Raw genomic sequence first — 17502 nt, forward strand, 5'->3', positions numbered from 1 at the left:
ACTGCACCCGTGCCTTTAACAATCTACTACCAAACAGAAAATACCTAATTTATCTTAAAAACAGCGATTTTATTAATGGGTTCAACTCCATAGGTTGTCTGGAAGAGATCGCTTCATAGTGATTAGACCTCCTAAATTTTACTGTCCGTGTGTTTCTTTTTTTGTTCTTGTTTTTGTTGTGCTGTACAATAAATAGTTCTATTATTAATATGGAATATGAATAAGTAACTAATAGGTACTTACATAGTACTAGCTAACATAGCCGACTAAGTACCTAGTTAATTTACTTCTATAACATCAGACGACTCTACATCGATCGATGCATTTGCCATTGCGTGTTAGGAACTCTTTGTGCAGTGTGTTAGATCTTTATTCCATGCGTACAAAAAGCTACTAAATTTCCACGCGGAGGAAAATTAATTGTCCTAATGTTTATAAAATTCCAAAAGTAAATCCTGTCGCGCGAGCATAGATTACCCAGAAACACTCGTGTTCACACGAATCATGAAGGCTGTAGAGTTGGTATATAAACAGAGACAGGCTAGAATACAAATAAACAAATAGCGGACTTATAGGTACATTTTTATTTTAACGCATGCGCAAAGGCGACTGGGAAGCTCGCGTTGCGCACTCTACGTGCCCTCCGCTCCGCCCGAAACATCGGCACCACACGTTCCGACACCGAACAAAACTAAATTGGTGTCATGAATAAAAACAATAATAGATAGCATTAAAATTATCACCACATTCACCATGGGCAACCAGCTTACAAACGAAGCTTACGTATTCGCCTTCAAAACCTTCCTCTTGGGCTTCAATTTCTTGTTTTTGGTAAGTGATTTCTAAGTAATGCGTCTCTATTTTTTTTTATTTTTCTTTTGAGTATAGGTAAGTAAACGCGGTGGTAGACTTATTTCATTTACATAATAAATTACCATCAATTCTTTAGTAAGTGTACCGTGTACCTACAAAGCCTTTATTAAAGTACTTAGTTACATACAAGCTGTTTATTTGAGTAAACAAGAAATATTATTTTATGTAGTTCAGTTTAATCAACAGGTAAATGGGTATTATTAGTAGGTATCCTACATGCTATTTTTTTAATTAATACAGGCTACAGGTATACTTCTTCTCGTGACGGGAATCTGGGCCACATTCGACTTGTACACCTATGTAGAATTGGAATATCCTGAAATTTCCGGAACGGCCCCGCAGCTGCTAATAGGCATCGCTGGACTGATTATTGTGGTTACTTCCGTTGCATTCTCCTGCATAATCAAGGGACAACCTGCTCTCCTTTTTATTGTAAGTACTGATCACTGACATTTTATACCTACTATAGTAATACTGATAGAGTTAAAGATCATCCTAAGATGGTCGCACTATTTTTCACTGCCCGGTAGAGACGATGCTGTTCCTGCTACTTGCGCACTATCAACGTTGCTATAGATCCTCCTCGCCAAGCTGTAACTTATCATTATCCACTTCTAAAGAAAGAGCGCTAAATTACATGCGATTGAAGTCTTATTAATGAGTCATTATTGTGAAATCATAAGATTATGTTGCTTGTTCATGCAAGACATTTGCATGAATGCCTCAATGAGAATTCCTGGTTAATTATTTGCAATATGCCGTAGTTAACTACTCGCCTAAAACAGTTGTCTACAAACTATTGCTCATATTCCCAACTTACTATCTTGTTTAATGTGAGATCGTGGAATGTCAGCTTACCTACGTGTAAGTAGTAGGAGGAGTAATTCGGTTCTAATTGACTAGCTTAATAAATAAAGTTAATCTCACCCAGTGCGGTGTCTACTAGGTGGATACCTACGCAATAATATTAGTTTGTTAAAACTGTGTAATTACTTTCTTTATAATTATTGCCTTGTTCTTTAGTACGGCGCCATCCTGGCATGCATCTTCATGATGGACGTTGGCGTGGGAGCGGCGGTGTGCGTCTACCAACACACCTTCGCCAAGGGCCTGTATGACGGTCTCACCCGAACGCTGGCTTCGAACATCCCAAAAAAAGACAATTTGAACTTCGCTCAGGCTACGGTAAACAATATATGTATTTTTCACATAATTAGTTCTAGTTCTCATCTAAGCCGCGCAGACGCAGACCACCGATTTTTAGTCGGCCGATAGGCCCGATTATAGTTACCTGTGTTAGTACAAAGAATCAATCGGTGTAATGTGCGCACTTCCATGCCCATCCTGATTAACTGCCCGACTAAACTATCGCCAATAAAAAATCTATGGTCTGATCAGGGGTTGCGATGTGTCATCTGTCTTTCCAGTTGCTAGCTACTTACCTAGTGACCATGGAGTCGATTCTCTGATAAGAATCATTCTTAATTAATAATAAATAACTCTTATATTTTCAGCTACATTGTTGCGGTGTTTCGAACTACACAGACTGGACGCGGTTATCCCCACAGAGAGTAATACCGACCTCTTGCTGCTTGGACCCTAATAACTGTATCACAGCAAATTATATGGACGTCTATCAGAGGGTAAATTAAAGATATCATACGGGTTGAACATCTAACTAAAAAAAGTAGACCATGCCTGTGCTGATTAATAATTTAAATAATTAGGCGAAATAGCCCACGGTGAATGTGTGGTGGAATGGCCTCAGCCGTTTAGAGATCCGAGGAGGCGGGTTCGAACCCCGCCGCCGCTAGAATATTATGGTGAACTCAACCATAACACAAGCATATTATATTTAACTTATCACGAGGATGAATAACCCGGGACTATTAGTGATCCCGTGAATTATTTAAATGTGGACAATGTTTTAATCAGTGCTCCCTTTTTATTAACCTTTTTTTCTTTTATTCCAGGGCTGCTATGAGGTGATAGTGGAATATTTAACGAACAACATGAACTTTTTGTATGGCATCATGATTGTAACGGGCTCGCTGCCCATACTAGGCACCTTCCTGTCATGTTGCCTGGCAAAGTATATTAAAAAATCGAATTATGACGCCATGAATTAAAATATTTCGTAACATAATGTAAATAGGTAAAATTTCAAATAAAATTAAATGATTAACAAATTAAATGATTTAAGACTTCTTTTAGAAATTTTATTGTTTTATTTAGATAGTCCAGTCTGTAGGTAGATAGTAATTTTTATTATAAATACCTACCTACACAAATAAACTGCTGCATGGAAAACTTGGTGTATATAAAAAATAGGTACCTAATGTTGTAAGGTATAAGCTACTCAAAATATCTTCTTTCGAATATTTGGGTCGTAAAAATGCTGGGTGGGTATGTTTTCTAAGTGTGACGGCCGCCTTACCAAGTGGGCGTATCGCACTACTAGGTAAGTAGGTATGCCAGAGGTCGCGGGTTCAATCCCGGCACAATACAAATAACTCTGTGCCTAAGTGACATTAACAAAAAACATTTATCTGTTATTATTACATTTTGGTGTGGGTATATATATTTCCTAGTTGGCCAGCTAGGAACTGATTTATTTTAAAAACGCATTTTACAAAAAAATATGTTTTTGTAACCATTTAACATACTTCATGCTTGAACACACATAATCCACACCAATATTATTAATATAATGTGCAGTCTTCCAAATCATTATCTTCAAAATTTCTATAGCTTTAAGTAAGCAGTACCTACCTAATTTGAGTACATCATTGATTGCAGAAACAATATTGAGGTAATTTTGACCAACTTGCTGACTTCACTGATTTCAGTCTATTTCAGTAGTTTAACAAACTCATATTTTGTATGAGCAAGTGCATCTGTATAGGTAGGTAGATAACATACCTGGGTAATAAGATAAGATATCTGGGTAATATTCATGTAAAACCGCTTTTGTATGATTAAATATTATTTATTCTGTCTTTATAACATATTAAGACAAACAATATCACAACAATATTATGTATGCAGTAAGTATACAACAATGGTATGTGTATGGTCTATTTTATCAATAAATTCTAGATCAACAACAAGCAGTGTGCTGTTTAGTCACTGTCAGAGCTATGTTTGTCCTCCTTGGCCTCAACTGGAGCATCTTGTTTGTAATGTCTGTATTCAGGTTTCAGCTCCCATGTATTTTTGTGAGGATTCTTCAAGTTGTAATTACAAACTTCTTTGAGTATCTCTTTCAAATAAACAATAGGCTGTCTTGTAATCTGTAATAAAATAAAAAATCGTAAATGATTTGAAAAGTAAAAGACAGATTGCTTAGTGTTAAAATTCTGTTTTACCTTTTGTAAATCTTTTATATTGTAATACTGATGTTTCTCAAATGCAGCAAATAGCATATTGAGCACTGCATCTTTGTCATCACGAGCCTTTTTACCTTCAGCCTTTTTCCTCTCTTGATATTCAAGCTGTAAAAAATAAATAATGTAAATTATAAGTAGTCCACATTATTTTGGTAATGTGGGTAAATGAAAAAATGAAACTCACATCATGTTTGTGCACAGCAACAGGTTTGAAGGTTTGCACAATGCGATCTAACTGCTGCACTTGCCGCTGGGGCATTGAAGCTTTCCTTATAGACTCAGACTTTAGTTTATAATAGGTGTTATTAGCATAAGGCTTACATTCCAATTTTTGTACAATCCGCCCTTCCATATACAGCTTCTCTGATTCAGGAACAACGGAATCTGTGTTTGATGCTGTAATAATAAAAATATTTTCGTAAGTGACATTAGGTGAATCACTTGCAAGCTGATAAGAAATAATCATTTACACAATATTACGTATACTTACGCACAGCATGAGAGAAAACTCCCAACGACTGCCTTGTTTCATTTGACACGCCAAGGCGATGGTCTTTTGGAATACTTTGTTCACCTGGGTCTTTTAAACAAAGTACAGCTTCAGACAAAGATAGCTGAACTTGTGGTTTATTTCCAGTTTTTCTCGTTATCTTTAACTTCCCTACTTCTATGTTACCTGGCGCTTTATCCCATTTATTTGCAATATACTTCGGAACTTTCACAAGCCAAACACCTCGGCCTGTGTTGGATAAATCTAATTCACGATCAATGTGAGGAGTTGGGTTTGTAGTAGTCATATTAACAAACAAAACAAAGAGACTTAACAAATTGTTATTACGTTAAACGATTGTATCTTCTTCACTCTACGAACGAAATAATACGAATCGAATTTTATTTAATCACGTAGTCGACCAACATTGACACTGACAGTTGTTGACAGTATTGACATCTGTGGTTGACACTGTCAATTTGACATAAAGCACTTTTTTTTAAATATTTTTATGGCCTTGGGCTATAAGTATATTATTTAGCTTACTATAATTTATCAAACGCAAAAATCTTTCGTCAACCTCCATACAAAAACCCTGGTTAGAGTTGTAGTTACGGATAAAGTTAAATAGAAATTGAGATGAAAACGTACAAAATTCACGGCCTATTTGTCGCCCACCAGTAGCCGTTTGGCTTAAAGGAACTTATACCCAGAGCCTTACAACATCATATTAAAAAAAAGGTAGCTTGTCTATGGTCTGCAGAGTTGCCAATCTGTGGAAAATTCCCCAAACTACGGTGAAAGCAAAGGTGATTGGGTAAAATGCGGGGATTTTAGGTATGAATATTAATACGCTCTATTTAACTTTGAATTTCTGCTAGTCTTCTTGACTGATTTCTTACAATTAATTAAAACAGATTTTTTTTTATTTAATGAGAACCATAGTCTCATTTGAATGTGGTAATAATGTAATGTTGGTCTTAATTATGATAACACCAGAAACCATATTAATTATGTTTTTTCGAAGTTCTACTTCATTATTTCCAAATCATAATGACTATTCACTTACATTTTTTGGTTGTTTTATTTCTGTGAGAAATAATAAATGTGGGTAATTTCGACAATACGTTTGGTTTGGGGATTTTGGAATAATACTGTCGGCAACCCTATTTGCTGTCATCAATCATCTATCAGTTTTGTGATTGTGTGGTTCCGAACCGAAAAATTAAAATACATGTTTTTGTGAATAATTAACAGTAAATATGATTTTGAAAATGGAGCTGTATTAAATATGTAACTAACTTTGTTTAAAATTAAATCCAAAGATGTTCGGTTATAGCAAAGAAGCAGTGAGAGTGAAAGTCAAGGTTTGTATTATGAAAAATTTGATTCTTCTTGCTCCGTTTGGTAAATGTTTCAACATTGAAATAATTAGTTATAATGCAACTTTGAAAAACATACATTTGATTATTCCGTCAGTTTTGAAATGTTAGACTACCTACCTACCTGTTTATATATTTTAGAAATGTGAAGGAAAGCTGCAACCAGAGTTGAGAAAATTCTCTGTTGATCCACAAATAACGTCTCTGGAAGTTTTGCAAAGCATTTTAATTAAAGCATTTGACATCAAATCTGACTTTACACTCTCATACCGAAGTGTGGATGACTATGGCCAAGAAATTTACTTACCACTGCTATCAGATTGGGACTTAGATGCAGCTTTTCTTAAGTAAGTATTAGTGTATTTGTTTTTATTAGATGTTTATTACTATAAATTTAAAAAATAAGATACTATAATTTGACCATATTTCAGGGCACATAACATAGCACTTAATCAGAAATCAGAACCATGTGTACAGCTAAAAGTGGACATGAAACCCTTTGCGGAAGCATCTGAGGATTGGGAGCCTCCAAATGTAAATCCAACTACTCAAATGACGAGTCAGAGCAAGGAACAGCCAACTGTGGCACCGTCCCCACATCAGAACGAAAAACAGGATACTCCCACTGGATTCCAAGGACTATTCATGAATCATGTATGCATGGCTTTTTAAATTTACCTATACTGCTGAAAACTAATTTTGTTCCAAAGATAATTCTCACTTAATAGTCAGAACTTCAAATACAATTAGACACTGTATAAATGCATACATATCCATCACAAAATTTAGTTTAGAAGAGTCATTACCTACTTGGTTTCTATAATTATAAAATTTTAATTTGTGTTTGAGCCTAACAACAGAACAAATAAAACTACTAATGACATTATACAGGGTGTCCCGTAATGTAACGTCAAGCCGGAACTGGGTGTTGAGGCAAGTTGTGCTGGCTATCAGAAAAATATAAAAAAAATCTATGTGGCATTTTGTCAAAATAATAGGCATTTAAAAAAAATCAAAAAATTCTACTCCCGGTGACGGTCTTTTTACTCGTGTTGCCACAAATCTTCACTTTTTCCAAATTTTTTTTTTTGTTATGTAGCCCTGAATAATGCTTCTCTAAATTGTTATCAAAATTACAAAACCAGCTGCTCCAACTTGGATGAAAAAAATACATTATTCCCAAAAAAAATATCAAAATAAAAATTTTGCCTAGTTTAAACTGACTGTACTGAAAAAAAATTGTACTACGTGAGTGTGGCAAGTGACGTCATAATTTGGCGCATTTAGTAAGGATTCCAAAATGGTATAACACTTTGTAAAATCTTGCTGTAATTATCGACAATTTTGTTTATTGGAAATAATCCCGTTTTTAACTTTATCTACCTTGGTTAAAAATATTATTCTAATGTGCCCAAAATTCAAGTTTCTGGCTTAAGTGAGGTGGAGAAGCCATTTTAAAAGGGATGCAGGGATGCTATGGATATCCGTAACCGTAACCGAAACTATCGGATATCCGAAATAAAAAAATATCCATAACCGTAACCGAAACTGATTCAAAAGTTACGGATAGTTTCGGATAAAGGCGGAGTCTAAGGGTACAATTCCAAACTGCAAAACTCTATGAAATCTGCAGTATACACGCCGCAGCTGCAATGCCGCGCTGCCGATTTCATAGTTTTGCAGTTTGCGGTTGCAGTTTGCGGTCTGCGGCCCGTCTTGGAATTGTACCTTAAATCTTAATATTTGTTACCAACTTGTCTGGCATTCGCTGGCACCATCTAATATGCCAGCCTGTTTTACCTTTATCATACATAGGTGTCGTCTTAGTTGGTACATAAAGTAGCTATGTGGGTCACGCTCACGCAGCATCTTGCTATTTGTATTATACCTACATTTTTGAAATTCTAATAATTCCGTAACCGAAATTATCCGAGACTTTCGGATAATCTGAAATGATTTCATGTCCGTGACCGTAACCGAAACCGGTATAATATTATTCTAATATCCGTAACCATATCCATAACCGAAACTTCATATCCTTATTATCCCTGTTACCAAGTACAAGTGCAGGCAGAGCAGGTAGTAAAGGCGCGCACAGGTGACTTTTGTCACAGTATGTCAACTACTAATTACTGTCATGGTGACAAAAGTTTCTGTGACTTTAGAATAATAATTTTTTTTAATTTTGGGCACATTAGAATAATAATTTTTAACCAAGGTAGATAAAGTTAAAAACGGGACTATTTCCAAAAAACCAAAAATTGTCGACAATTACAGCAAAAATTTACCAAGTGTTATACCATTTTGGAATCCTTACTAAATGCGCCAAATTATGACGTCACTTGCCACACTCGCGTAGTACATTTTTTTTTTCAGTACAGTCAGTTTAAACTAAGCAAATTTTTAATTTGAAATTTTTTTTGGGAATAATCTATTTTTTTCATCCAAGCTGGAGCAGCTGGTTTTGTAATTTTGATAACAATTTAGAGAAGCATTATTCAGGGTTACATAACAAAAAAAAATTTGGAAAAAGTGAAGATTTGTGGCAACACGAGTAAAAGGACCGTCACCTGGAGTAGAATTTTTAGATTTTTTTTAAATGCCTATTATTTTGAAAATATGCCACATAGATTTTTTTTTATATTTTTCTGATAGCCAGCACAACTTGCCTCAACACCCAGTTCCGGCTTGACGTTACATTACGGGACACCCTGTATAATGTATGACAGTTCATACATTATACAGTTTTCTTAGAGCCTAAAAAATAATATTTATATTGGTTGTATTATTATATTTATGATATTAACAACTTATAGGTTGAGAAAACATTCAACATGGTATCACGGGCTCTCAACCTGTATGAAGATCCCAACACTCCCCCGAGACCACCGCTTAGTGATATTGAATTCAGAGCTTTTCTAGATGCGGTAGGACAAATCAATAACCCCACGAAGCTGAGAGAAGTCATATACTGTGGTGGAATTGATCCAAGTCTAAGGTATTCTAATAATATTCATATTATGACGGCTGCTTGGCCTTATAGCTTACGTAATGGTAAATGATGAAAATTAAATAAAGCTGGGTGTTTTCACTAAGAAAGATAAAAATATCTTGAAAGTGAAGAAACTTTATAAGATGTCGCAATTGAAAATAAATTTATGAAATAATACCAATATGAAGCAATACCTTAGTCTAATACAAAACTAATGACATCAATTTATGTTTCAGGAAAGTGGTTTGGAAGCATATACTCAATGTTTATCCAGATGGTATGACGGGGAAAGAAAGAATGGACTACATAAAAAGAAAAGCTAATGAATATTATGCTCTGCGAACTAGATGGAAAGATTGTATTCAACAGGGAATGGTAAATCATACACTTATTTATTAATTAATTGTAATGTATTGTGCCTACATGATGCAATAAAGAAAGAATATTTCATTTGATTATTATGAGTATTATGATCTCGACATCCAGTTTATAGAATGATATTATTTACAGGTCAATCCTGACTTAGCTTATGTAACAGGGATGGTTCGAAAAGATGTGCTGCGAACTGATAGGCATCACAATTTCTATGCTGGCAGTGATGACAATCAGAACATAGCATCTCTCTTCAACATACTGACAACGTGAGTTTTCTGCCATATCCTTTTCTATACAATTTATGTCAAAAGAAACACTATTTTCAAAATAATTTAATTTTTTTTTCACTGACCATGCTAATTTCCGTCTCAAAACAATTCCAAAAACGTTACGTAGCCTGTTATAAGTTTTTATTGGGGTTGCAGGTATGCTCTGAACCACCCGACCGTAAGCTACTGCCAAGGCATGTCGGACCTGGCGTCGCCGCTGCTCGTCACCATGGGCGACGAGGCCCACGCCTACATCTGCTTGTGCGCGCTCATGACTCGCCTTTACCCCAACTTCCTCTTGGACGGGGAAGCTATGACGCTAAAATTTTCACATTTGACTGAATCCTTACAGGTTTACGATCCTGACTTTTATAATTACTTAAAATCTCAACAAGCAGATGATTTGTTGTTTTGCTATCGATGGTTACTGCTGGAAATGAAACGCGAATTCGCGTTCGAGGATGCTTTGAGAATGCTTGAAGTTCTGTGGGCGTCTCTCCCTCAAAAAACGCCAGGTAGAGCTGTCGTTGAAAGAAAAAGAATTTGACCCGACGCTGGAAATAGATGATGACCCGCCCCCTTTAAGTCCTTTAGTAAAAGCGCCGCGAGAAAATGCTTACACAAAGGTTTGCGCGATTAGACGTCAAAGCTCAAGTTTCAGTTTAGCGAATGTGAAGGCGCCTAAACTTGCCACTTGCAAACAAATGAATCACAGTCTTGACGAAAACGTAACTCGACAAATTCTGACTAATCCGTCGCTAAAGCATGCCAAAGAGTTCCAAAGTTTAGATGACGGAGTTTTACAAGTACAAAAACCAAGATTCGACAGGCACGATAACGGTATCGAAAAGAACAACTTCACATCTAAGGATACCAAGATGCATTTAAGAAGGGGCATGAAAAGTGTCCCCGAGGACGGGAAATCCCCCGAACAACAAGAGCCTGCAGTTTGGTCAAGCACAGGTAATTTAATTAATGGGAACTCCCATGTCGATGCAAAAGTTACTCCATTGGGAAGTCAGATTCGATTACTGCGAGATAAAATATCTGTGCATAACAACAAATTCTTTTCTTCTTTGGATAAACTTGATGACTCGATGAATTTAGATGCGAATTATCGACCAAGAGTAAAAATGATTAAAAATTTAAATGAATTTCTTAATTTTGCTTCAGGAAGTAAAGTAAGCGACTTCAAACATGAAAAGCTCCAAAGGACACATTCAGCTAAAGAGAACAGTTCCAAAGGCTGCCCAAGAATAACTTTGACGAAAAATTCTTTTGAGGAGCATGATGTGGCCCAGAAACTCAAAGACGCCAAAACAAACAAAATCACCAAAAACTTGTATGATGCGAACGATGGAAGCAGTCCAGACGATTCACAAGAGTACTATCCGATGACTACATCCATGACGAGAGAATTGAGACTTGAATTAGAACATTTAGATCGCCAAGTCTTTGGCCAATCATATGTCAACCGATGCAGTTTGATTTGCGACTCCCCTTCTGAATCGACAAGCACTGAAGAAAAGCAAACTAACTGCACAGATACAAAACAAGCTTGTCTTACAACTGACACTATAGAAACTCAAACGTCAACTATAGAGCTAACAAAAAAATCCCCATTATTTGAAACAATCAAATCTAATGCTAGAAGCGCGGAAGACATTTATTTGTGGGAAAATCCGTTACATAGAAACACGCCAACTACGAGGACAACAGCGAGTTGTCCGCAAACTCCGGACGAACAGGCCGATTTAGACTTCGATGGTGATACAGGAGAAATTTTCGAAGAACATTCTGGGAAAAAATCAATCACACCTATCAGATTGCTAAGAAAAAACCAATCTCTGGAACCACAAGATCTGTCGCGAGACGGTAGGCACTCTGTCACACCTTCCAGTGAATCTGATTCATCAGAAAGGGATACAGTAGAACCAGCTAATGAGGCGGACCTAAAAAATAATCCGCAAGACCCAAATAGTTCTTCAAGATCTCAAAAGTTTTTCTCTAATATGTCCCAGGAGTTGGAGAACGCAAAGAGAAACTGCGAATCTTTGCTAAATGTTAAGCCGACTAATTTACACAGCGTTGCATCTACTATAAACAATTTCCAGAAAAAATACGAAGTATTTAAACCGCCAGTTCAGAAAAATGTCTCTGCCATTTCAGTCAGCAGTGAAAATACTGGCAAGTTCAGTATTAGCAATCTTCCTCCGCCGACAGCGTTTGGGGGAGGAAATCCATTTTTGATGTTTCTTTGTTTAACAGTATTGTTGCAACACAGAGATTACATTATGAGGAACCGAATGGACTACAATGAACTGGCGATGCATTTTGACAAAATGGTACGAAAACATAATGTGAACAGGGTATTGAACCAAGCGCGGCAAATGTACGCGATTTATCTAAAACAACAAGCTCATAAGACTGGGGATGTTACGACATAAATTAATAGTCTAAGGCAATTTATCCTATAAGGTTCTTTATAAAATATTAGCACTGTGCAATATCATCAGTAGATAACATTCAACTTCTTTATTATGTTTGATTACTATTTATTCAAAAATCAATTATTAATATGTATTTATTTAGAAAACAATGCTATTGATTATGTTTGTTTTTAATGTTATCTTATAATGATATTGTGAAGACATAATATTTTTATTTCCTTGTGTAACATAAGCTTAGGAGATCTCAATAATATATTTGCTCATAAAAGTAATTTGTTTCGACATCGCTATGCCGAAAGATAATTTGACTTACTTAGAAAAAAAATCTAGTATATTACGTGTTTTACTTTCTTCATTGAGAGAAATGTATTAAGTGCAATAAATAAAAGAGCAAGACAGCTTTGGGCAAACGCACTGCAAGCGGCAAAGTAAACGGCAGCATTTATTTACCTACCCGCATTATTTCTTTATTGTGATTCATTTTAAAATGTTTAGTTGCAATCCAAAGAGACTTATTTCTACAAAATGTGATATGTTTTATTTGTTAGATAAGTGTTTAGATTTATTTTTTAATATTAATCGAATCTGGGTGACAACCAAAAGCAATGAAAAATTCAATATTTTTTTGTAATGACCTATGTGACTAAAACGATGTTAAATGAATTTTTATAAAACGGCCACAGTCCCAAGTAAGCAGTCGGTAATATTCTTCCGTAATACTTCAGAAAATTATACAGGGTGACTGGAACTGAACCCGCCATAGCTAATACGCGTATAGAGGAGGTCATTTGCTAATTATTGAACCTTACTTTCTATGACTAAAGTTTTATAGTTTAGGAGATATGACATTTTTATACTTGTTTCAGATTTTCCCGAAATTTGACCTAAAAACTGCTTAATTTTTTTTTCTCGCATGATTTTAACCGATTTTTTTATTTGATACTAATATCAAATAAACCTTTAGTCAAATAAAATAAATTTCAGATCTAGATAATGATTCAATAAATAGTCACGAGCCGCCAAAGTTCAACAAAGTACAAACCACGATAAAAAATTCAAAATCGATTTCGATTTAAGAAAAAACTAATGGTGATAATGGATTGCCAATGATCTTAAAAATATCTCTACCTTCTCTTCTTTCCATTAAGTAATTAGATATTGAAATTTATTAAAAATTCAAAGTTTATGGAAGAAAATGGAGTAATTTACGAAAATTATTCATACAAAGTTTCTTCAAACAACTCATATTTTCTGCTATACTCCTTTTCATAACTATTTTCGTGTTTTTTTTAAAATGAATTTAAAAATAATAATCACATTATAAAGAAAAAAAAATTAAAAAAATTCAAAATCAACTTTGTATGGATAATTTTTGTATTATTACTCCATTTTCTTCCATAAACTTTGAATTTTTGATAAATTTCAATATCCAATTACAACGTGTGATATATCATTGGAAAGAAGAGAAGCTGGAGATATTTTTAAGATTATTGGCAATCCATTATCACCATTAATTTTTGTTTCAATCGAATTTGAAGTAGAATTTTTTATCGTGGTTTGTACTTTTGTTGAACTTTGGCGGCTCGTAACTAGCTATTCAATCATTATCTGGATCAGAAATTTATTTTATTTGAATAAAGACATATTCGATATTAATATCAAATAAAAAAAACTGTTGAAATCACGCGAGAAAAAAAATTGAAGCTTTTTTTAGGTCAAATTTCGGAAAAATCTGAAAAAAGTATAAAAATTGACATATCTCCTAAACTATAAAACTTTAGCCATAGAAAGTAAGGTTCAATAATTAGCAAATGACCTCCTCTATACGCCTATTAGCTATGGCGGGTTCAGTTCCAGTCACCCTGTATAAGTAATCGCTATGATGATGATAATACTCGGACTTGTGTGCATTAGCAAGTCAGCACCTGCAACCTTATCGCTATTGCATTAAGGGTCACATTCATTTCAATTCCAATAAACGATCCGGCTGTCAGCAGATCTGCATTTAATTTTAAGGGAAATTTATATTACTGATGGTAAAAAAAAAGTCCCTAGAAGCTATTGTTATACAATGTAATTAGTTTTGAAAATTTTATCTTTCATGTGCACAAGTTGTAACAACTATGACGTCATTGTATAACGAAATAGTACCTGATTCAAAATCATAGCTGTAAATCCAGAACTTCATTGACTGTCATACCATAACATGTTTGACTTCGAAAAAAATCCACGACAATATTATGTATGCACGCATTGTAAAATTATACGTATGTACCTAATCTAAATAATAATATGTTGACGTTAATGTGCGATTGTACTACTGTTCATTATGAAATAAGGCTTTTTCTTTAACTTCATTGGCCTATACAAATTGTATTATAGTTCAGTATTTATCTGATATCCAATATTCTAATTCTGCTTATATGAGCTTTCATTTAACATGTAAATAAAGTATTTAATGATATTATTTCTCGTGTTTTTATACCTGGCTACTTAGTTTTATTATTCTCACATTCATGGTCACACATGATGGGTACGACGAAGTTCATTCACCGGTCCAGCTAATGTCTTATGAAGGGATATACTCGAAAAAGAAAAACAAAAAATATTCGGTTACACTGGTTAATTTATTATTGATTTCCAACTCCAGTTAGAAGTCCTTACCTAATCTTTACAAACTTATTGCCTACATTATATCACAAATCATTAAATTGAAAGCAAAGTGTCTTATGTTTTCTGCCTTCTAACATTTTGCTAAGTTCTCTTGACAATTTATTCAATATTAAAAAAAAATTAATAATAATAAATATCAAGTAATTGAAATTGAAAGATGGCTATGTACTAGTTGTAGGTTAAATTTACTTTCTCTTGTTTCCACCTCCACCCGACAGAATCATAGCAATGCGCATGAAGATGTTGAGTACATCCAGGTACACTGAGATCGCTCTGAAATAGAAATATTTATCCTCATAAAGTGTTCATTGTTATGAATCATACATAATATCAGTAATCACCAACATTCATTCGCAAATTATGAAAATAAGAGGACACTTACGAGTTGATAGGATCATAGGGCTGGAATCCATACATAGGGTGCATTTCAGCACGTTTGATAATTGCCTGAGTGTCATAGAGCAGGAATCCACCAAATACAATCAATCCACCATATAAACTTAGTGAATATAATCCTGAAAGTAAACAAATATTAAATTCACTATCACTGCACTCTAATATTTTTACTAATGAGTTATGAATAATGGGTTGTGCTTTACCTGCTCCTAGGGCAGAGGTTGGTGGCAAAAACATGCCAGCAAGTGACGCGGCAAACACAGCTCCGAGGCCCATAGCTAGAGGTGCTCGCATGTTCAGGAATTCACCAGAGGGCGCGCAGACAGCTATTGTACTTAGACCACCCACAACACCAGCTGTGTACCTGAATTTGTATAAGAAAATTATAATAAATATTACCCACTAGAAATGTGGCCTAAAAATATAAAAAAAAAACTGTTTGAAAAACTCCTCAACAGGTCAAGAAGTGCATAAGAGTATTAATATGTCTTTTGATCAATGTACACTCACCAAGCTGCTCTAATTAGTACAGGTCCACCGAGGAAGCACATTGGTGCAATAACAGCACCCATAATGCCAGTGTGTACTATCCAAGCAAGTTGTTTGGCGCCAAAACCAGGTTTGTAATCCATTCCACGGACCACCATGCCTGAACCAATCATCAATCCCATGGTCATAATGATAGACTGGAAAATGTTAGAAAAATAAAATTAGTTGTACTCTAAATAAATAGTCTTATCAGTTATTATAAATAAAACACAAATAAAATAAAATCTACATAAAATATTCAGTTAATAAATGGAACACTTACCACCCAACCATTTCGAGCAACCAAATTTAGCAAGGCTGGTGTACGAAATACTGTGATAGCACTGCCAGCAGTGATTACCAGGGAACCAGCTATGTAACCATAAGTTGCTTTGATCCTGTCTTTAACATATTGTGGCCAGAGGCTGAAAGTAGATATATCGGATACATGATTACGGCACATTTATATGTATGTCATAGAAAATTTAAAATTCCATCAAGTTTTTAAATGTACTTACTGTGCTTCTTGTAATGTGCCTGGTTTGGCTCCAGAGCCATAATAACAGAGAGCCACGAGGCCCACAGCCGATGCACCTGCCAGAGCTCCTTTTCCCAAACTAAAAGCTGAAAATTTAATTGAATTTTATTCTATACATTCTTAAGTTATTGTAATAAAATAAGTAAGGCAACACCATTCCAGCAGCCCCAATACAATGACAAAAATTACACAATTAAAAATGTGTAAGCAAAAAATAGTAAATCATAATCTACATTAAACCTTTTAAAAAACATTGATATGATAATCTTGTTTATTTGCCTATGAACACTATGTAATTAATAATGACATCATGATCAAATCCACCCAATATTATTCTACAAAACATTAAATTTTATCAACATAAACAATATTTTTTCTATTTAAAACTGGCAATAATAATTATATTAAGAATATAATAACAAGTAACAAATTTATGTAGTGATGATAATACGAAAAATTCGGAGTTTCATCAACAAAAACATCAATGTAGGTATTAAGATATTGCACAATATAACTTTGAACACTCACCATTAGGTCCAGCAGGGGCCATCAATCTTTCCCACACAGATGGCTGCGTCCTGGAGGCCACTCGAGATCGGGCTTCGCGGGCATAGTTTCGGACTATGTAATTTTTAGGAATAAGTTTTTGTGGAACAGGAGTCTTCAAAGTATGCGTCACAGTAAACGCAGAACGAGCTACGCACATACGGGATAACATTGTGATGTAATCCGGTTTCTAAAAAGAAAACTTTTAATTATTAAACAATATTACAAAGAAGAGATAGATTCTACAATATTTTGAATCAAAAATGAATTTCATCAGCCGGCACGGTAGTTTCATAGATTTTTCATGGAAATGTCACAAAATAATCGAAATATGAAAATACCTTTTTTAACGCCAAAAATAAGTAAAGTATGTTGTAATCAGTTTACATGTTATGAAACTGCTCTAAATACATTAAAATAATGCAAATTATACCTTGGAACCAGAGAGTTTTCTGGAAAATCTCTATTTACGTTTCGTGCACTGCCACAATTTTGAAAGGTGTGAGTGATCACAGATTAAAAGAGCAAGCAACACAGATTTGGATTTAATAAAATCATTGACATGTATACTATGGACCNAAAGAGCATAAAAGAGATGTAT

General features: G+C 34.7%; 4 protein-coding genes across 6 annotated transcripts; 2 read left to right on the forward strand and 2 right to left on the reverse strand.

Annotated features, from left to right (window-relative positions):
• Positions 1-364: 364 nt before the first annotated feature.
• Positions 365-3016, forward strand: LOC114359880 (tetraspanin-7). Its single transcript, XM_028314409.1, has 5 exons — positions 365-831; positions 1114-1305; positions 1897-2058; positions 2388-2516; positions 2847-3016. Exons 1-5 carry the CDS (start codon positions 754-756, stop codon positions 3000-3002), a joined length of 717 nt encoding a protein of 238 aa, XP_028170210.1. The 5' UTR covers positions 365-753; the 3' UTR covers positions 3003-3016.
• An 830-nt stretch (positions 3017-3846) lies between these two features.
• Positions 3847-5203, reverse strand: TfIIFbeta (transcription factor TFIIFbeta). 2 transcript variants are annotated; one of them, XM_028314430.1, is made up of 5 exons: positions 5108-5203; positions 4753-5074; positions 4447-4658; positions 4242-4367; positions 3996-4166 (listed from the first exon to the last, which is right to left on the reverse strand). In XM_028314430.1, the coding sequence occupies exons 2-5, from the start codon at positions 5057-5059 to the stop codon at positions 3996-3998; spliced, it is 816 nt and encodes a 271-aa protein (XP_028170231.1). In that variant the 5' UTR covers positions 5060-5074; positions 5108-5203. The 2 variants fall into 2 exon arrangements, with proteins under 2 accessions (XP_028170229.1, XP_028170231.1); XM_028314428.1 differs by having other exon boundaries at positions 3847-4166; positions 4753-5197.
• Positions 5204-5918: 715 nt separating this feature from the next.
• LOC114359856 (uncharacterized) lies at positions 5919-12789 on the forward strand. The gene is given in 9 exon segments (XM_028314378.1): positions 5919-6119; positions 6276-6481; positions 6566-6788; positions 8951-9132; positions 9363-9501; positions 9637-9767; positions 9927-10286; positions 10288-10733; positions 10944-12789. Coding segments are annotated over 9 exon segments (3003 nt in total). The 5' UTR covers positions 5919-6077; the 3' UTR covers positions 12218-12789.
• Positions 12790-14828: 2039 nt separating this feature from the next.
• Positions 14829-17444, reverse strand: LOC114359859 (growth hormone-inducible transmembrane protein). 2 transcript variants are annotated; one of them, XM_028314382.1, is made up of 8 exons: positions 17335-17444; positions 16884-17091; positions 16336-16441; positions 16101-16242; positions 15800-15975; positions 15493-15653; positions 15276-15408; positions 14829-15166 (listed from the first exon to the last, which is right to left on the reverse strand). In XM_028314382.1, exons 2-8 carry the CDS (start codon positions 17071-17073, stop codon positions 15079-15081), a joined length of 996 nt encoding a protein of 331 aa, XP_028170183.1. In that variant the 5' UTR covers positions 17074-17091; positions 17335-17444; the 3' UTR covers positions 14829-15078. The 2 variants fall into 2 exon arrangements, with proteins under 2 accessions (XP_028170183.1, XP_028170184.1); XM_028314383.1 differs by having other exon boundaries at positions 17243-17346.
• Between the last annotated feature and the right edge of the window lie 58 nt (positions 17445-17502).

This window comes from Ostrinia furnacalis, unplaced genomic scaffold (assembly GCF_004193835.3).
Source record: "Ostrinia furnacalis isolate ACB-3 unplaced genomic scaffold, ASM419383v2 OfSCF4672, whole genome shotgun sequence".
NCBI lineage: Eukaryota > Metazoa > Arthropoda > Insecta > Lepidoptera > Crambidae > Ostrinia > Ostrinia furnacalis.